Raw genomic sequence first — 19382 nt, 5'->3', positions numbered from 1 at the left:
CAATGTTGCCAGAGTCGCTAACTTTATTAATGGAAAGAATGAAAGAAAAAGAAAAACCGAGATACATAGTTGCCAGTACTAGATTTAGTGCTTTTGGAAAATTAAATCTCCAAAAAAAAAAAAGTGTGCCAAAATTTATCAAAAATATCAAATAAATAAAGGAATGCCATAACTTAATCAAGTTTTTAATTATATAGTTATCATAAATGCATAGATACACCTTGCAACATATTGAATTTAATAGATAGTGCCTTATGGAGGTGTCATCATTCATTACACAAAAACTAATTGAAACTAATTAGGCAACCAATTTTCCCAATTGGTTTTCATCAAGGCGAATTTATTACAGGTGACAGCAAACACATATAAGTAAAACCCTACATGTATTTGTTGTTGCGTTTGGTCCAACCATCACGTCAAAATCAGCAAGCAAATGCAAACAAAGCCTTCAAACAAAGCATATCATTTTGACGTAAGCCATACCTACGGCGAAAAATTCAGCTGGGTGAATGCTGTCACCTTATTAAATCCACCTTGGTTTTCATGGTGAAATCAGCTGATGGGCTGACGTAGCAAGAGTTATGAATCGGTTTGTTTACTAAAAAACTGAGATTGTGTTGGTATTATACGAACAAAGTCACACAGTTCCACTCATGTTGCTTCGTTGCCATCTGAACAATAATTGATTAGAGTTTTGTTAGCGGAACGGGCCGCCACTTGTCTTCATAATCTGAACTTCCAAACACATTTAGCAGATAGATTACCATACTGTATTTTTAAAATAAAAATTCTTCAAAGAAAACCAAGTAAATACTTTAACCGTGTACTCGATACCCAATTGAATACTTGCATGAAGAACTGGAATACAGAAAGTACTCAGTACTTCAACAAAGTATCGATTATTTTTTCGTAGTTACTCGCATCGAAGCAACACTACAGCTGAGTCGCCCACCTGAAAAGTCGCCAAATATACATATATGTATGGTATAGTGTTCCTAAGAGACTTCAAAATAAATAACATTTAAATAAATACTGAAGTAAATGATTGAGATAAAAGCAAAGTTAGTACGCGCTGATTCGGCAATATATGCCACAGGGGAACGAGTAGAATGTCTCATTGAATTTACACACAGTAGCATGATTGGTGACGATAACAGGTATATTTGCTCTGACGATTTCGTCCAATTTACTATATATTTTAAAAATATATGTCTTTCGTTTATACAAAACAGTCGGGTGGAGAATTTAGCTTGGGCTTCTGCACAGTTGCACTGTTATCGCAAAACTCACTACAATGTTACCACTGGCGACAAAGTAAATGAATTGGCGGAACTAGTAGGAAAAACGGCATTGGATGCTGTAACACAAGCGAGTGGGGACATTATAATCGCTACAAAGCCTAAGATTTTATTCTGTGATTTAAAATTGTTGCCCGGGGAAACAAAAATATGTAAGTAAATTTAAATATGTAATTCAAAAGCTAATAAAATTCTTGTGCCAAGATTTCTTTAATGAAATTTTACCTCGTAACGGGCCACCAACATATCGAGGGCATGATATTAAGTATTTCTACAAGATTACAATAGCCACGCAACGAGTGAAATCCAAGGTGCAAATGCTTACAGTGCCTATACGTGTTTTACCTATTCCAATTTTTGCGGGCCCAGATGAGATGCATTGTACAGAAGAAACAAATGATGAACTAGCGCCCACAAACCCTTTTTTAGAAAAACGGGAAATTTCAGAATTGGAGATATCATGGCATCACCTTAAGGTAAGATTTAAGACAAGGTTTGACCATGGTAATTTTAAAATAATGTGCCAGTATTAATTTAGAACGTAACCGCCCGTCGTGCACCTAAATATTACCGTATTTCTAACAAGCGTGGATTTGTGGGCCGCTTTTGCTTGTTTAAGTCCTCTTACAAAATTGGCGAAGACATTGTTGGCAGTCTGGATTTTAGTGACTGTAAAGTACGTTGTGTACAATTTTCAGTGAAGCTCCAATCACAAGAAATAAATCTAAAAAGCATCGCCAATCAGGTAGGCGGGGACTTTAACGATGCTTCGTCAATAAATTCACTCGACTTGGCAAGTATTGCAAGCGGTACAGCAGTCGATAATCTACATAAATCGAAAACATCCGGTAGTACACGCAATGCAGAAGTAGATGAGCCTATAGGAAAAGTGAGCACATTTGCCACGATACACCAGGTCTGCTATGCCATGACGAAGACCTCTGTGATCATACCCATTCCATTACATGTGACACCGTCATTTCACACCGATTTAGTTGAATTACGCTGGCGACTACACTTTGAATTCGTCACAAGCATAATGATGAACTTTGGCACGCCTAATCCAACAGAAGGAGAACTTAAAGCTCCCGCAGAAATACCTGTCGAAACGATGGTGTGGAATCTGCCAATTACGGCAATATACGCTGCTAATCCTCTTCAAATATATTCCCCAAGTCAAACTCATAATATATTTATTAAGTAAAGGACTGTGTTCCCTCTGTATTTTTAATAATCAAATCATAATAAATAAACATACATAACTTGTATGCAAAGTTACACACCATTATTTTATTCGTGGAATCAAATTGAAATTTAGATCCTGAAATGATGTATACGTGTAATCTTACACAGCTTTTCGTTGAGGGATTAATATTAATGAGTTTTATTTGTGTAATATTTGCAACTAAATGGCTCTTCCAAAGCATGATATTAGCCGATTATCGGCCCACTTTTCCGAGCTTAGTATCGGTTTTGGGATTCGCAGTCAAGTCTTGCACAGCTACAATTGCTTCATTGATTTTCGTTTGCAACTGCCTTAAACTTTGTATTTGTAATAATCGTAAAATACGTACAGGGTAATCCAAAGCAGAGTCATCCGTCACCACCACATCATTACCTTTTTCAAAAGGAAAGGGTGTTCCAGTTATCGCCTGGCGATTTTTAGCGGAAGGGGAAAGTCTTTCATGTACAATACGTGCAATGGCTTCTAATTGTACAAGATGGTTTGGATGGTGCGGTACTTTGAGCTTGTTGGCCATTGAACGTATACCGGCTATAAAGTCTTTATGGTTAACTATAATAAAAAAATGTCAACATACAAATTACAAACGAACGACTACGAAACTTACAATCCATATTGTCGAAGAAATTTTCTGCTTTTATGCTGGGGGTAACAGATTTATTTTGTTGCTTGCTCACTTCGATTGAGTTAATAGCTTTGTAATTCTCGGGAGAATCCAAGAATTCCAGACGTATAGCGTAACCAAGCAACCATGTTATTTCTTCGAGTGGCGTACAGAATTGTGGCATACAAAGATCAGTTTTGTAATTGTCGTAAGCTTGTTCCCATATATCAAGCTGGTCGACCAATCGGAGATCTTCACGGTCTTCTATTTTATATTGGCGTATTTTTTGGTCTTCCAACCAGAGGATAGTGCTAGCAAACACTTTACGATCTGAGAATTTGAAAGATTAAATGTGCGACTATTTAAGTTACGAAAATTAAAGTTCTCACCATTAATATCTACACTGCTGGGAGCTGGATGTTCTAGTGCTTCTAATTTCAACTTTATCATATTCAAAATTTATGCTTTAAGCTATTGCTATTTAAGTAAATTGAACAAATTTCACAAAATCAACCGGCTGTAATTAAGTTAGAGTATACCAATTGGGGGCAAAAAATTCGATACGACACGATACCGAATCGATACTTATGTTATTCGATACCGGTAATTTTAGTCGATACTTTTAAAGCGATATTTTTTGGGAGTGAGTATTCGAAGAAAAATATATGGGTGTATTAAAACTTGCATTCGGAAATATATAAAGTATTTTATCAAACTGAAGAGAAATAGAATGAAACATCTCAAAATCAGGCTGTGCATATACCCTTTTCTAGTTAGTGAGAGTATTACGCTCCCGTCGTGAGCGGAACTCTCGTCACGAACTCCGGAAAAATGCTATTAGTAATTCCGACGTTTTCGTTTCGAATGCATTTTTTTAAAAAGGTCATTAAGGCAAAGCACGACATTTAAAACTAAAATTGATTTCATTGCCTTCTTGTGGGTAGAAGAAGAAGCTAGACAAAATAGGTGTTTATAAGTAGAGCGCAAAATGCGCCTTCAATTTAAACGATCAGTTGTTATAAAAAATAATAATGTTGTATTTTTTTTAAGTTTTACTATTTTATTTTATTCCGATTGGACAAATGTGCTTTTAAATACGTACTTGTTGCGGTGGAGGGTGTACTTGGTCCCAGCCATAAATCTGGTATAACAGCATCTCATAATCTATATATCTATATATATAAAAAGAAGTTACATTTCCTTGGTAATCTTATAACTCAAGAACCGCCGAACCGATTGACACAAAAATTTTAGAGTTCTTTTCTATCTTTGAGGAGGTGGTTTGTGTGAAGTTTGATTGAAATCGGTGCAGCCGTTCCTGAGTTATGATATTTTATGTGAGTAATGGTTTCCTCTCATACGAAATGCCTGTATGGGGAAAACAATAACAAATACACAGCCGCTTATGAGCGTTTCTGTTGTACTGTTGTGGTTGTAAGTGTATTATGTTAATATTAATTTTGGACGAAAATATAATAAAAACTGGAGCATTCAAGGAACTGGAAAAACATTTTTAACTTTATTTATTTTAGCATAATTTATTTAGCGTAAAAAATTGAAATGGAAATTAAAGAATCAAAGTTTAATTACAAGTTTTTATCGGCTCTTTCACCTTACCTGGATATAGGTGACCACCACAATCAAATTTTAAAAAAGTACAGAAAAGGCTATTGTGACATCTTTAGAAAGTATGTTGAATGAAAAAAATCAACTAATTCAACTGTTTAAACATTTCACGAGTTCTATAAAGAAAACTTAATATGAAAAATTTCTTGCGATATAAAAAAACATTTTATGTATGGTGGTGCGAAGCCCACTGGGAAATGCTAGTTATATATAAAAATTCAGCCGTTTTTCGCGTTGTGATGAACTTTACGGGGGAATGGCTCAACCGATTTTAACCAAACTTTGCCACATTGAAGAGACACATGTGGAGAAGGTTTGTGTTTTGAAATTTTAAGAATCGGATTCCAGGGCCAAAACGTGGACCCGGGTAACCCTAAGATGTGTTTGTACAATATGGGTAGCTGTTGATGATTTCTGTATTATAGAGTATTTTTCATACCGTTCCGTGACAAGGGTCTCGAGATATAGGCCAAAACGTGGACCCGGGTAACCCTAGGATGTGTTTGTACAATATGGGTAGCAAATGGAAGCTGTTGATTATTTCTATAGTATAGAGTATTTTTCATACCGTTCCGTGACTAGGGTCTCAAGATATAGGCCAAGACGTGGACCCGGGTAACCCTGGGATGTGTTTGTACAATATGGATATCAAATGGAAGCTGTTGGTGAATGCTTTAGTACAGAGTATTTTTCATGCCGCTCCGTGACTGGGGTCTCGAGATATAGGTCAAAACGTGGACCCGGGTAACCTTTAGTTGTGTATGTACAATATGGGTATCAAATGAAAGCTGTGCTATAATACGGGATAATTTTCATACCTATTGATGACTAGGATCTCGAAATATATGTCAAAACGTGGACCCGCCGTGTCTTTGCACCGAATTAAACCAAACTTACACACATTGTTAAGTAAGTATTGAAAATGGGTTTCGTAAAGTTTGGTTGTAATTCGGAACACCGGCAACGCGTACAGCGTTCTTTTGAACCAGCCATAATGTCGTTTACTTTTTTAACGCTTGGGGCGGAACTGAACTGTCAAATTGACAGTGTGAGTTACAATGTGTCAATATTTCTTTCTGATTTGGACGCCATAAGGAGAAGACGTAAGTGCAAAGTGTAAACATTTTTTGTGAATTTTTTTGGAGTGGATTTTGGAACAGTGAATAATTTCTTACGAAATTTGAGAATTTAATGTGAAATCCGAATGTTCAAATGAAATTATGTTTCGTGGATTTATTTTTTCGGTTCCATAGTGAAAAAAATGGTAAAAAAAAAATGAAAAAGCAAAAGAAATTGTTAAAGGATGCAAAAGAAGAGTACGGAAAATGCGTAACTTTGATGAAAAAATTAATAGTCTTATAATGTAAATTGTCAACAATTTTCAGAAGAAAAGAGATGATTTAAGAAAATCACAACAAAATAAAATAGTCCTGACCATGTGGACTTGGGCTTTTAAACACATATGCGTCGAAAATATAATCCACAAAATTGAAAAAAAAACATGTTTTAAAATCTCAGAATACCATAATTACAATCATGTTAAATACAGTACAAATGCCAAGACAATCACGTAATCATATTGGTCGTTCGACAAATAATAATAGGCGCATGAGAAATGCCCGGAATAACGCGACATCAGAAGAACGTCAAGAACAAAATGAAGTAGTCAAACGATTGATGAATAATGTTATCCAAGCAACTATTTTAATTGGCAAATTCAAGAATGAAGACGTTCTAATACCAAGAATTCCAATGATTCCACCTGAATTGCCATTTGAATTCAAGCGTTTGGAACTGCTCATTCGTTTAGCATTTGCAATAACTATCAATAAAGGGCAAACTTTAGAAATATGCGGGATGATTTTAGAAGAACCAGTATTCACCCATGGTCAACTATACGTTGGCTGTTCAACAACATTATATATTTACTCAAAAACAAATAGAAAAACAAAAAATATTGTTTATGCCAAAGCTCTTGAATAAAGAATAAAGAAATAAATAATATGAAAACCATATCTTTTCTGTTCTAAACCATATCTATTCTATTTTAGTGTGCCCAGCGAAGCGGGCCGGGTTTGCTAGTTTCCTTTTATAAGAATATATAAATAAATTCAATTTACTTCATTTGTTTTTAATAAGTATTTAGTATAATGTCTATTGCTTTAAAAAATAAATATTAAAAGGGGGGATAGAGAGATGCATCCCCATCTTAAAACTGGAAACCGCATCCGCCGGAGGCTTATAGTTTTTAAGTAATTTAATGTTAAAGTTCTGTAATTTAGCGAAAAGTTGGTGTTGCCATACACCTGAAATAAAAACGAAGTTCGTATGCAGAGATGTTCAGTGGAGGGTTGATTGAAAAATTGTAGTGTTTTTTTGCTGTAATTTAAAATTGAGAAATATTTTTGTAAATTTGTAGAATTTTTGCATAGCATTTTGTACGCATGGGCATCCTTCGGCCGTGGTTCAAAAAAAATAAAGAGTGTTCCTTAACACCTCACTAACATCTCCACCAAGTTTCATTAATAAAGACATTATACTCGTAGTTTGCCAAAAATCGCCCAATAGACATTATTGCGAATCCCAGCCTTTGATAAAGCATTCTGGTTGCTCCGTCAGCATATTAAACAACTTCTCGTATTGACCTCGTTGAATGGATGGTCGAGACTTAAAGGTTGAAAATTATGTATAATTTTCCTTTTCCAATATGTCACGAAAAACTGTCTAATATGTGTTCCATTCGGAATTAATAATACCGCTTTCACGAATTTCGAGAGTGTTGGAGAATTTCAAAGCAAAAGCTTAACTGAACAAAAATAAATTAAACAAACGTTGAGTATTGCCAGAAAAATTTTTATTTTAATGCTGGATGCAAAAAAAGGTATTCTGAGAAATAATATGTCGAGGAGGTTGCTGAACACCTCAAGAACAATGGAGGTGACCAAATTGGATACTAGTTTCTTCAAATCCTCTAATTCCTCCGATATTCTCAACAAATAATAATACAAAACAAAAGAAGGAAAGCTGCCAAAGTGAATTACGAATGTTCCGTGGAAAGAGGGTAGGTTCGGAATATGGTGGTACTTGGTCTGTACAACTAATTCACTTAGGCCTTACAGGTCCGTTGTAATACCACTGCACGACATAGGATTGGTTCCATCCTCATTCCAGATATGATATTTCCATAAGAAAATTGAAAAAATATTTACCTAGAAAACCTGCTCTGATTTTAGCTAAGGCTGTACAATTACAAAGAAAGTGTCCTACTGTCTCTTCCTCATCTCTACAACTTCTACAATATTTCTTGGAGAAACCTCCAGGAATACCTGCCAAATAACTAATGACCTGTTATACAAGCCACGACCTTCGAAATAACCTCTTTTGAAAGGCTATCCATGCCCTATTGGCCTCTTGGGTAATGTTATTCTTAATTATTAATTTTTTCCTATTATTTATTATTAATTTCCTGGCCTCACAACTTCACCTTCTACAAAATGTGTCTTAACATGCGTCAAATTTCACTTTGAACCGTTTTCTCATCAGCAGAGCAACTTACTATCTTAACATTTCATTTTTAAAATGGGTTCAACCAAATCAGATCGATTTACTCGCGCAGTAAAAACACTGAAGCAATTGAAAACATTGATAGATATTTAAGTAATGCTAAAGATGTATATTATAATGCGGTCTTCACCTAGCATGTGTGGTTTACGGAGCTTTTTTAACATAATATACAGAAAGTGAAGATGTAGGGTAAAACCAAAAAACGATAGAATATGACATGGCAACTTCCGAATTCGCTGTGATGCCAGGCTCCGAGAATATACAAACAAAGGGAAACAGATTTACAAATTACTTGTTTTTGAAGAAGAAAAGAATGCGAAACTGTCAAACACAAGAAATTATACACAGACACACTTTCTTGTCAAGGCATAAAAACGCAAACAAAACTGCTTTAGAGGGTTTATATTCATTTGTGCTTTCACAATTTTACACTGGGTACTTCATTTTTATTAGTTTGTTTAAGACTCATAAACCAGAATATTACCAAGCCATGTAATTTTTTTTGTTCGTTTGTTTTGTATTGAAAAGGGAGCTGATGTCAACTTGTCAAAATCCCGAAAAATAATTAAATTGTTTTGGGAAGGCACCATCTATAGTATTCAATTCGTATTGTTATTAAGGCATTTTGGTTCCCGATAGCTGATTGATGAAGCTACCATATTTTTTAATTAAATATTTTCCATACTTAAACATGCATTATGAAATGCAAATTTTACAGCAATATTAAATAGTATTTGGTTAAGCTGTGGATAGTAGAACTTAAGCTCGAATTAAGTTTCGTTTTAAGACCCTACCCTTATAATTTTCCCAAAATTCGTCGTGTCGAGTTAACGAACATCGATACCTTAAAAATTATCGATCATTTATAAAAAAGAAGTAAACATCGATATATATCGTCCATATTTAGGCAGTGGTAAATAAACTAGAAAACGTGTAGTATTTAAATATAAATATCTCAAGAATGGCATTATATGGCGTAAAAAAGGGAAATAAGGAAAAAAGTGGTAGTTTTCATAAATGATTAATTGATTTTCAAAGACCAATTTATCATATATGTATTTTTCAATAGGTTTTCCAACGGCACACAACTCAGATGACTCTGAGGCTGAATATAGTAGAGACGGATCCGAAAATGACGTAGAAGGTAACGCAGGATGGGCTGACTGCATAGCAAAGGTGCTAAACACTTCCAAGCCAAAAACTAAAAAAACTTTGGTGTTGTCACGCGCCAAAAAAGTAAAACCGGACGATAAAGCAAAAACAAAGTCTGTGGATTATGGTTTCGAAGTTGAGGGCGAGCAGACAGTAGATGAAAAGCCAATAAAAAAGGAGGTTGATGAAAAAATTAAACGAAAGAATGTGCATCTAGAATTACGCGTGAAACCTTCATGGAGGGATATTGAGCGTGAACGCACTTTACGTAAGGTCGCGACGCGTGGTGTTGTACAGCTTTTTAATGCAGTACGAATACAACAAAAAAATATACAGGTGCAATTGGACGCAGCAGGTCCACTAGACAGCCGAAAAGAAGCGGTTTTGAACAATATTAATAAGCGAAAATTTTTGGACGTTTTAATGAGTGGCAGTCGTGCTAAATCAGAAGCGGTGGACAATCCCGTAAAAAGTGAAAACATGAAAGCAGAAGACAATAGCGAAGATGAAGAAAATTCGTCTTCAGATCCTCGAAAAAGGAAATCGGAGTGGAGCGTGCTTCGGGAAGATTTTATGACAAATAAAAAAATTAAACATTGGGATGAAGAGGATGATGAAGAAAATGATGAAACATTAAATAATGACACAAGCGAAGAGAGCGGTGATGAAAAATAAAGGCTAATTTTTAAGAACCATTATGCATTTTTTATTCAATACGTCAAGTCTCATTTGCTTTTTAGAAAATTTGCATTAGATAGTCGCGCCATTCCCAGGAACATCACACCTGTAAATTGCAAAAAGTTAGTTATTTTTAATTTGCTGTACAGTTAAGGGAATTTACTCACTTCCTGAAAGCAAGCGCATTGCATTCATCTCTATCTTTCTACGATTCTTTGAATGTGATAAAATATAAGCACCCATTGCAATTAATCCAAAGCCGCTAATTAAGCGACAAGCTAAGCAGTCCTCCGATTTATCAATTGTTGGCATGGAAATGATTTTATTTTTTAAAAATTTTAATACTAAATAGAACTGAATTTAGGATGTTTTTTGTCGATTTTGTTTATATATCCTTCTCATGCTTATTTAACAGATGATTAAATGCTTACGCCGATGTTTTATAAATTCAACGCATTCATTAGTAAAAGCTCCACAAAACACATGGTGGAAAGAATTCAGGTGTGGCCAACCGGCTCTCAGCGAATTTGAAAGAATCAACTGATTGGCTGACGCTACCGAGGCCATGACAGCGGTTTGTTTACGATATTTATGGCAGCACTGGCAAAGAGTTGCCAAAAAATGCATTTATTTGGAACCACATATTGAGTGTTAGTAAGACCGTGCTTATACAGCTTGGTTTACTGTAGACGAAAAACTAACAATGTAGATATGTGAGCACAACGTGAATATCAACGAAGAATTCGCAAAGTTGAAGCAACAAAAGTTTCCCTTTATTAACGCATTCTAATTATAACTCGCCAAACATCAGTTTTATGAGGTATACCCAAACTTGGTAGTGGCGAATTTTGTTCAATAACTTAATTGCTGCTTTCACACTAAAATTTTTCGTCAAGCAAGCAGAAAAGTGGTAAATCGAAGACGCCTATAAAAAGATTGCCCCACATCTATACCGCCAATTAAGTGTGTCTTGCTTGGCGTCTATACGGAAAAATTTTAAGAAGGCATTAACCCTTTTTTTCCAACACATTCACAACTTTCTCAATGATTTCTTCGTTGTCTACGATTTTTTGAGGCCAGTAAATTTGCCAAATGATTTGACGTTTCCTTATACCTTGCGAAAGAAAGTAAAACCTAATCACAAAAAAGCGCGCAATTCAAAGATATATATTCTTGCTTGGAGGTTTGGAAAGTGTAATTCAAATATTATGGCCCTATCTTGCCCCGCTGAACAATAGGAATTGATATATATATATATAATTGACGCGTACACCCTTTTTGGGTGTTTGGCCGAGCTCCTCCTCCTATTTGTGGTGTGCGTCTTGATGTTGTTCCACAAATGGAGGGACCTACAGTTTTAAGCCCCCTCCGAACGGCAGATATTTTTATGAGGAGCTTTTTCATGGCAGAGATACACTCGGAGGTTTGCCATTGCCTGCCGAGGGGCGTCCGCTATTAGAAAAATGTTTTTCTTAATTTTGGTGTTTCACCAATTGGAATTGATATATATACATAATTATAATATTGTTGTAGTCTATGGTTCTATCTGTACGTTTATGCTACACCAACAGATATTCTCTTTTTTACAGCTAATTATAGTTGGAAAGTAATAATTTTCAATTGTGCTCAGTGTATTCAAGTTAACTATCGCCAAAATTCTGTTTGTTCTCATGTGGGCAATTTGCTGTCTTAACATTTTATTTTCAAAATGGCATCAAGAAATTGGGTAGAACAGATATGTTCTGACAGTAAAATTAGAGGTCCCCACCTGATATTTCTGTTTTAACAAAGCTTATTTAGCATAATTTGTAGAAGGTGTAGATGTGAGGCTAAATATTGAAATTAAATAAAATAAGCAAGTTGCCTTGCCATTAGTTTTTGAGTTTTATTTAGCAATCTAATTCTCTCCATCGTGGAGAAAAACGTAACAGTATGTATGTATGTATAAAAAAGGCGAATCCACGTTGTAGAGAATTGAGTCGAATCCATTATTTATGTATGAATGCGCCTTGTGTATAAATAAATAAAGTTGAAAGTTAAATAATCCGGAATGAACTCCCAGCATAATATTGGTGCCCCAGATGGCAGTGCAGTGGAGCTTTGTTGTCGTGTTTGCCTGCAATTAGAGGATTTAATGGTGCACATATACGATAGTGGCGTAGTCGAAGATTTTCAATCAGATTTAATCACCCTATTAAAACGCTGTGGTGGTATCACGGTAAATATATTAAATATATTTAAAACCTCTCATGCAAATACATTTGTAAGTAGGTAGATAAATCCGACAGTCTTCCAAAGTTTCTTTGCAAAGAATGCACGAGTGAATTACTTGTGGCTGCCAAGTTTCGTGAAAAATGCGAACGAACAAAAGAATTGCTCTCAATGACAACGTGGAAAGATACCACAGATCAAGAGGACGCCTTTCCGATAGACGTGAGCGGCGTGGGACCAGAAGAAATTGCTTTATCTCAGCCTGAGATTACATCTGATATGCAATTATTTAATGTTTTGGAAGTACCCACTGGGGAAAGTGTAGAAATTAATTTTGATGAAACACCAATTGAAGACGATTTTTCGGAAGAAAACCATTTGGAAGATGCGATATTAACTGTTCATGAAGAAATGCCTTGCAATAATTTTTTGAATGAAGAGAGTAGTCACGAAAGAAATGGAATGGAACATTTTGAATGCATTGTCGACGACGGAGCAGATGAACAAGAAAGTACAGAAAATATAGTTACACAACAGAATGTAAATATGGATATTAATTTTTTTGGAAATATTACAATTATTATAAATAGAAATTTTATTTAGCATGAAGACTTATTCACGTGCGATTCCTGTGGTGCAGCGTTCCTGCAAGCGTCCAACCTGCAACGGCATTTAGAAAAAGTACACTTACTTCTACAGCCAAATGTCTGTGCTAATTGCGGTCACGCTTTTTCTTTGGAGAAGTCTTATAAAAGCCATATCCACTGCTGTGTAAAATCGAAATCCCCTGGCTCAGGCGTTAAATGTAATTCATCGACCAAAACAGCAGTTTCTTCAAGCGAAAGAGAATGTGTATACTGTGGAAAACACCTGCAATCCGCTTTCGCTCTTAATATGCATCTGCGTACACACACCGGCGAACGTCCATATAAATGTACACACTGTCCTAAGGCCTTCAAAACACAATCGGCGTGCTCAATGCACATGAAACGCCACGCCAGAAAGCCAGACTATGCTTGCTCGATATGTAATAAACTTTTCTATGAGACCAGCAATCTGACGGCGCACATGCGGATCCATACCGGCGAGAAACCACATTCGTGCAGCTTGTGTCAAAAGCGGTTTTCACGTGTATTCCTTTTACAGCTACACATGCGAACACATACCGGTGAAAAACCATATCAGTGCACAACTTGTAATCGCAGTTTCGCACAGTTATGTGATCTAAGGAATCACGAGCGAATACATACGGGCGAAAGGCAATACAAATGCACTATTTGTGGAAAGGCTTTTATAAAACGATATGCGCTCAGAACACATTTGGAACGACATGCTGTGCTAAACCCAGAAGGCGATACTGAGACTGAGGATACAAATAATGGAACTGAACAGTCAACGGTGATACAAATTGAAGATGAATCTTCAAAGTATATGCTTGAGGGGAACATTTTAGAAGCAGATAATTATTTTCTTTCGAAAGCTGCCGAAGGCGGTTTTTGTGATTTATCATTTGAGGAAGTTCAGCCGTTGAGTGAATCCAACCAAGATCTTACGTGGAATGATTTCATAGTTGAGGAAATATGAGTTACAGATATTTAGTTAATGTGAATGCTTTTGTATACAAAGATATATTCAACAAATAAAAATATATCTACCGTAAAGGTTAAATACCCGGCGCATAATTTGAAAAATTTTAAAAATAATCCCATAACTGAAATATAACTTTGAAATTTTGTGTTTTTGTTTTTGCGTTGTAATATCCGATTTTCCATTTTCCATATCAATTATCAATAGTTGTGTATAGTTCCGTTAGTTGAAATGCTTGAACTACCACTCTGTCACTCCCCAAGTAGCACTAAAGCGCCCTTTTTCATAAAAAGCCGAGTGTACATAGTTCCGTTAAGATCTCGCAATGATCGCCTAGCGAATGAATTCAATAGCGCTTTACATTAAAAGTACGTACCAAGTCTGTCTAGGCTAAATCGTTGAGCCCAAGAATAAAATGTTTGTATTTGGTTTGGCTTAGTCAAGGGATGTGTGACATGAGATGAGGATGTGAGACATGTATGTGTCAAGTTTCAAATTATCTTGTTTTCTGCAGAACTACTTCCCACAAACTTTATTTTTATAGTTATTGAAAATACCTGCCCCAAATTAAACAGAAAGGAACATTTGTTAAAGAGAACGAACAACATAAATTTATTATGGAATACTTTTGGAAAATTTTTGTTTACACTTTAACGTATGCATTTTATACAGTGGATTATTTCATATATACAATAAATCATAATACACAATTAAAAGTATTAAATAACCATACATTAATAATAAATACTTTTACAAAAAAGTAACACACACATATTTAAAGGTAGTTTTTGATATCGGATTCGTGCCTGAAGTGGATTCAAGGCAAATTTCGAAGTTTAGGAAGTAAATTGATATTCATACATATTATTTATCCAAAAAGTATAAATGTATGTAGTTAGATATTATTTGATGCTGAGAGTTTTGTACAAATTACCTACCAATCTTATTGAAACTTGCATGAATCGGACTTGACCAGCCGAAGTTACCTTAGCTTAATTAGTTTAAAGAATAATGAAACTTAAATCAATACTAAATAACACTAAGTCGAAGTCGCTGCGCTGCTTGGTGTGACGCCGTCGAAAGTCGATACCGTTTGTAGCAGAAATAATGACTTGCCTCCAACGAGAGAAATATAGTTGATCGTTGGTTGTAACCTCATTTTCATTTTTAAAATATTTAACTTTAATTTCCAACATTTTGGCCCTTCAGCATTTTATTCTTTTAGTTTCGCGGAACTGTGCGCACCAAAATTATGAAAAAATAAATTAATAGCTCATAAAATATTTGTCTAACATGGAATGACTTGGGAAGTTTAAGAATATTTTGAATTTCTAAGTATCCTGTGTTCTTTTATAGGTTAACTCTAGATTACTAATTGAAATATGTACATGACTCGATTTGATATTAAAAATGATGCCAAAGCAAGAAACGAACCAATGAACTTATCAATGCTTTTAACAGGAATTTTTGAAAACTATTAAGAGCATATTGGCTAATTAGACATATATGTATTTATATTTATGGTATTTTTTGTTGCTTACATCTGCGCTGCTGCTTGGTTATATCACCTTCCTTTTACTTATTCGCTTCTTTTAGTTTAATCTTTCTTGTCACCCATTTTCACTTTGGATGTCATGTAGATGCCAACAATTAGACCAAAAAGACCAATGGCTGAACCGAAAATTTCCACAATTAAAATTTTCACGAACAAAGCCGAATTTGCAGCATCTGCAAGTGCAGCACCGGATCCTACAACGCCGACAGCAATACCACAGAACAAGTTCACCAAACCGACAGCTAGACCAGCACCAAACATTACATATCCTCCAAACCAATTATTGTCCATTACAGATTGGTTTTCTAGCGCAGTTGCCATCGTAAACGACTCCAACAATCCGGATAAAACGATGGCAGTGATAAGGCCATAAATAGCTACAGCCTCGCAGAAGATAACCGAAATCAAATTCTTTGTCTTGATACGTGGAGCTTTTACACCGCCCCCCACAATGCTGGTGCCTGTTGTGTGAATGCCCAGAGCAGCTCCCACCACGGACAATGCCACTGACAGACCAATTCCCAGACAGGCCCACATGTAAGGAGATGTGGAGGCCAGGAACCAACCAACACTTACTCGTTCACCTTTGCCAGTCAGTACAAACTGGAAGATAAGAACAATACTGGTGGCTAAAAAGAGCCATCCAAATGTATGTAGAACAACAGCGCGTATTTGTGCCATTCTGCAAGCTTTTCACGGTTAGTCTGTAAAAATGGTTAAATTTTTATTATTTATTATCAAATTGCGCAGAAGGCAAAGGCAAAATTGTTGAAAAACCAATGTAAAAAACTCACAAAATATCAAGACTATTTCAGTGACAGGTGACCGAGAAAAACTTTACTCATCACATGACAGACGAACAGTGCTGCCCTTCTTCAGCTAAATAGGGTAACATTTTATTTAATGTGGCCTTGCAACTCTATGCAGGGTTGCAAAGTGTACATAGTGTTAAGCCTTTTACGAATCCTAAAACGGTGTTCATACAGGTTAACATTTGCTTCTTCAAGGCTCCATCGGGATCCGGATAAAAATTTTGTACGCAAATACAACAGCGATTGCTTTGGATCAATTGTAATTGGTTGCTCTGAACAGTGAATATATACACATAAAAAGATTCATACAAACGAATAATTTGCATTGAATCGATATGACGTTATTATAATGGTCACTACCTTAACAATTCTCTCATTGTCTTCGTCACTGTTTATGTTTTTTCGAAGACAGTAAATTTGGTAAATGGTTTCACGTAGCTACCCAATTCGGCGACGTTTCGCTGTAATTAGCGAATGAATCAAAGTTAGGCAAGTAATTTGTACGAAACAATACTAACGAGGTTTACTTAAAAATTAATTATTTTTATAACTGTTTGAACATCTAGACTGCGCAAACAATTATTCTCCAATACGTTTATCTTCTTCTTCTTAATTGGCGCGATAACCACTTACGAGATTTTGGCCGAGTTTAACAAAGCGCGCCAGTCGTTTCTTTCTCGTGCTAACCGGCGCCAATTGGACACACCAAGTGAAGCCAAGACCTTCTCCACCTGATCTTTCCAACGCAGAGGAGGCCTTCCTCTTCCTCTGTTACCACCAGCTGGTACCGCATCGAATACTTTCAGAGCCGGAGCGTTTGTATCCATTCGGACGACATGACCCAGCCAGTGTAGCCGCTGGATCTTAATTCGCTGCGCTATGTCTACATATGTCGTCGTAAAGCTCATACAGCTCATTGTTCCATCGTCTGTGATATTCGCCGTTGCCAACATATCTATGGTTGCCAACGTGCAAAGGTCCAAAAATCTTGCGTAGAATCTTTCCCTCAAACATTCCAAGAGTCGCTTCATCGGATGTTGTCATCGTCCAAGCTTCTGCGCGATACGTTAATATGCATTTTCAATTATCTGCTGGGCATTGTCTTGTGTAAATCCAAAGTTACTCCTACGCATATATAGTTCGTGTGACGTGGGAACATAGCATCAAGCAAGACGAATCTAGTAAAGGTGGTACCGGCAAATCAGCTGATTTGTTTTTTTTTTCTTTCACCGTGTCCATGTGGCTGTCAGCCCAGAATGAATCAAGGCGAACTAATTTTTTGTTTTCTACTTTTCCAATACTTTGCTTTGACAATCAAACGTACAAAATATTGTTGTTGGTTTAATGCCTTGGCATCAGGTTTGAAAGAGTTCGACTGGGTTGCCATCTTATTGAATTGATCATATGTTGATTTAATTTTTCTATTCTTGCAGGAACCTTAGTTATAATTAAAGAAGTGGGTATTTTCCGACCAGGGCTAGAAAGCTCGGGTTTATCGTCAAAGTTATAAAGCATAGAGAGAGGGAATTAAATTAGTAATTTTTTGCACGAAAGCACATTATCGGATAGCACATGTGTATTAACTATCTTACAAGTACAAGGACGTCATCTATGACAAGTACGTACAGAAAAAAAATTAAAAAGTGCGTATAGCGTAGTACACATAATAGAAGTGAAACTTTCAAGGCAAACAAAGAAAGAGGGAGAGACCCGAGAGGGACTGAGAAAGAGAGAGAGAGAGAGAGAGGAAGAATATATATCTAAATAAATTCACAACATTTGAAGATAATACAAATAGACAAAATTTGCATAATAGAAGTGAAACTTTCAAGGCAAACAAAGAAAGACGGAGAGACCCGAGAGAGACTGAGAAAGAGAGAGAGAGAGAGAGAGAAAGAATATATATCTAAATAAAATCACAACATTTGAAGATAATACAAATAGAAAAAATTTTCAAAAAACGGAGAAGGGCCGACTGGTGTAGGTAAACGCCGGACACAAACCGTGGCAACAACGCGCACTACTCCGAGCGTTTATCAACTGCACAAACGCAGCGATTCCAGGACCTCAGCAATGGCACAAATTACCGCAAGGCAATACCAGTAAATCCGACGCCGGAATGGATAGCACTTTATAGTACGCACAAGCACTAGCCAGGAAACGGAAATAAGCGCAAAAAAAAAAAATTCCAGAAAAATTGGGACCAAAAAACGCCCCAAACAGTAGGCAATAAGGAAGTATAACGCCAAAAAGTAGGCACCAAAAATATATTTCCCACAAGTTTGCACCAACAAACAAGCGCCAAAAAGTAGGTAGTGTTATTTCTCACTAGAAATTAGTAACCACAAGGAAAAACTCAGGAAAAATAGCCTAAAGTATATAAGGTATAGCACTTTCTCTCCTTTTCCTCTACGTTATATCTTTTTTCTCCTTCGCGGAACGAAAATGCCCAAAACGTTGCATTGCCTTGAAATTTTACTCTCCATTCGCGCTCGTCCACCGACGCAAAGAAGTTTCTCTTCAAAAATTAGGTTCGACATAATTATGTAATTACAGCGGTACTCAAATTTTTGTGCGGAAACTAAAAATGAAGGAAATACCATAGGCCAAAGATAAATTCTACATATTTTAAAAACTTTAAGCACATCCTTTAAAATAGCTATCTATAGACGTAAGTACTTCTGAAGTGTTTGAATAAGTTTTTGGGAAATATTTATTAATAAATATGAAAAAGTTCATTAATTGTTCGTTGATTCCACTTAAAAAAACCTTCATTGAACCAACTCTAACTGCGTTATATTATTGCCAAGAAAAAAAGTTTCTGGTTTTTGGAGAATTTACTGTATTAATATGAAAATTAAAAATATATATTAATTATATATGCATATATATATACTTGAGTTCGAATAATTAAGCAACTTTATCTTTATACAATTATTCACAATATTTTTGAGGCTTTGATTTCGTTATTCTTTCCTAAAAATATATAATCACAAAAACTAGGTAAATCTAAGCTCCAACCTTTTTACGAAAAAAGAATTTAATTAGGTTG

At 35.8% G+C, this 19382-nt stretch overlaps 6 protein-coding genes across 9 annotated transcripts; 3 read left to right on the top strand and 3 right to left on the bottom strand.

Moving 5' to 3' along the window:
* The first annotated feature begins 915 nt into the window (after positions 1 to 915).
* Positions 916 to 2578, top strand: LOC128870588 (RAB6A-GEF complex partner protein 2). Of its 2 annotated transcripts, XM_054113248.1 has the most exons (4): positions 917 to 1157; positions 1233 to 1450; positions 1503 to 1774; positions 1837 to 2578. In XM_054113248.1, exons 1-4 carry the CDS (start codon positions 1042 to 1044, stop codon positions 2500 to 2502), a joined length of 1272 nt encoding a protein of 423 aa, XP_053969223.1. In that variant the 5' UTR covers positions 917 to 1041; the 3' UTR covers positions 2503 to 2578. The 2 variants fall into 2 exon arrangements, with proteins under 2 accessions (XP_053969216.1, XP_053969223.1); XM_054113241.1 differs by having other exon boundaries at positions 916 to 1450.
* Positions 2489 to 3709, bottom strand: LOC128870599 (RNA transcription, translation and transport factor protein). The gene is made up of 3 exons (XM_054113255.1): positions 3535 to 3709; positions 3149 to 3475; positions 2489 to 3093 (listed from the first exon to the last, which is right to left on the bottom strand). Exons 1-3 carry the CDS (start codon positions 3593 to 3595, stop codon positions 2738 to 2740), a joined length of 744 nt encoding a protein of 247 aa, XP_053969230.1. The 5' UTR covers positions 3596 to 3709; the 3' UTR covers positions 2489 to 2737.
* Positions 3710 to 9229: 5520 nt separating this feature from the next.
* LOC128857536 (RRP15-like protein) lies at positions 9230 to 10182 on the top strand. 2 transcript variants are annotated; one of them, XM_054093295.1, is made up of 2 exons: positions 9230 to 9336; positions 9405 to 10182. In XM_054093295.1, the coding sequence occupies exons 1-2, from the start codon at positions 9297 to 9299 to the stop codon at positions 10160 to 10162; spliced, it is 798 nt and encodes a 265-aa protein (XP_053949270.1). In that variant the 5' UTR covers positions 9230 to 9296; the 3' UTR covers positions 10163 to 10182. The 2 variants fall into 2 exon arrangements, with proteins under 2 accessions (XP_053949270.1, XP_053949263.1); XM_054093288.1 differs by having other exon boundaries at positions 9232 to 9339.
* Positions 10161 to 10689, bottom strand: LOC128857549 (uncharacterized). Its single transcript, XM_054093302.1, has 2 exons — positions 10333 to 10689; positions 10161 to 10271 (listed from the first exon to the last, which is right to left on the bottom strand). Exons 1-2 carry the CDS (start codon positions 10475 to 10477, stop codon positions 10213 to 10215), a joined length of 204 nt encoding a protein of 67 aa, XP_053949277.1. The 5' UTR covers positions 10478 to 10689; the 3' UTR covers positions 10161 to 10212.
* A 1408-nt stretch (positions 10690 to 12097) lies between these two features.
* On the top strand, positions 12098 to 14097 carry LOC128870580 (zinc finger protein 569-like). Its single transcript, XM_054113235.1, has 3 exons — positions 12098 to 12383; positions 12437 to 12916; positions 12980 to 14097. Exons 1-3 carry the CDS (start codon positions 12216 to 12218, stop codon positions 13958 to 13960), a joined length of 1629 nt encoding a protein of 542 aa, XP_053969210.1. The 5' UTR covers positions 12098 to 12215; the 3' UTR covers positions 13961 to 14097.
* A 450-nt stretch (positions 14098 to 14547) lies between these two features.
* LOC128870584 (V-type proton ATPase 21 kDa proteolipid subunit c'') lies at positions 14548 to 16423 on the bottom strand. Of its 2 annotated transcripts, XR_008455412.1 has the most exons (3): positions 16313 to 16423; positions 15505 to 16222; positions 14548 to 15198 (listed from the first exon to the last, which is right to left on the bottom strand). XR_008455412.1 is itself a non-coding variant. In XM_054113237.1 (2 exons), the coding sequence occupies exon 2, from the start codon at positions 16197 to 16199 to the stop codon at positions 15561 to 15563; it is 639 nt and encodes a 212-aa protein (XP_053969212.1). In that variant the 5' UTR covers positions 16200 to 16222; positions 16313 to 16423; the 3' UTR covers positions 14548 to 15560. The 2 variants fall into 2 exon arrangements, 1 of the variants encoding a protein (XP_053969212.1); XM_054113237.1 differs by having other exon boundaries at positions 14548 to 16222.
* Positions 16424 to 19382: the final 2959 nt, after the last annotated feature.

Source organism: Anastrepha ludens, chromosome 2 (genome assembly GCF_028408465.1).
Source record: "Anastrepha ludens isolate Willacy chromosome 2, idAnaLude1.1, whole genome shotgun sequence".
NCBI lineage: Eukaryota > Metazoa > Arthropoda > Insecta > Diptera > Tephritidae > Anastrepha > Anastrepha ludens.
This window is presented reverse-complemented; position numbering and strand designations above follow the sequence as displayed.

Bases quoted from the DNA above. Each gene is read 5' to 3' on its own strand.
- LOC128870580 (XM_054113235.1), top strand. From the start codon at position 12,216: ATGAACTCCCAGCATAATATTGGTGCCCCAGATGGCAGTGCAGTGGAG. The intron at 12,384-12,436 runs GTAAATATATTA...ATTTGTAAGTAG, and splicing joins AACGCTGTGGTGGTATCACG to GTAGATAAATCCGACAGTCT. The intron at 12,917-12,979 runs GTAAATATGGAT...AATTTTATTTAG, and splicing joins ATATAGTTACACAACAGAAT to CATGAAGACTTATTCACGTG.
- LOC128870599 (XM_054113255.1), bottom strand. From the start codon at position 3,595: ATGATAAAGTTGAAATTAGAAGCACTAGAACATCCAGCTCCCAGCAGT. The intron at 3,476-3,534 runs GTGAGAACTTTA...TCAAATTCTCAG, and splicing joins CAGCAGTGTAGATATTAATG to ATCGTAAAGTGTTTGCTAGC. The intron at 3,094-3,148 runs GTAAGTTTCGTA...TTTTTATTATAG, and splicing joins TTTCTTCGACAATATGGATT to TTAACCATAAAGACTTTATA.
- LOC128870588 (XM_054113241.1), top strand. From the start codon at position 1,042: ATGATTGAGATAAAAGCAAAGTTAGTACGCGCTGATTCGGCAATATAT. The intron at 1,451-1,502 runs GTAAGTAAATTT...TCTTGTGCCAAG, and splicing joins GCCCGGGGAAACAAAAATAT to ATTTCTTTAATGAAATTTTA. The intron at 1,775-1,836 runs GTAAGATTTAAG...GTATTAATTTAG, and splicing joins TATCATGGCATCACCTTAAG to AACGTAACCGCCCGTCGTGC.
- LOC128870584 (XM_054113237.1), bottom strand. From the start codon at position 16,199: ATGGCACAAATACGCGCTGTTGTTCTACATACATTTGGATGGCTCTTT.
- LOC128857549 (XM_054093302.1), bottom strand. From the start codon at position 10,477: ATGCCAACAATTGATAAATCGGAGGACTGCTTAGCTTGTCGCTTAATT. The intron at 10,272-10,332 runs GTGAGTAAATTC...TGCAATTTACAG, and splicing joins AATGCGCTTGCTTTCAGGAA to GTGTGATGTTCCTGGGAATG.
- LOC128857536 (XM_054093288.1), top strand. From the start codon at position 9,297: ATGGCATTATATGGCGTAAAAAAGGGAAATAAGGAAAAAAGTG. The intron at 9,340-9,404 runs GTAGTTTTCATA...ATTTTTCAATAG, and splicing joins GGGAAATAAGGAAAAAAGTG to GTTTTCCAACGGCACACAAC.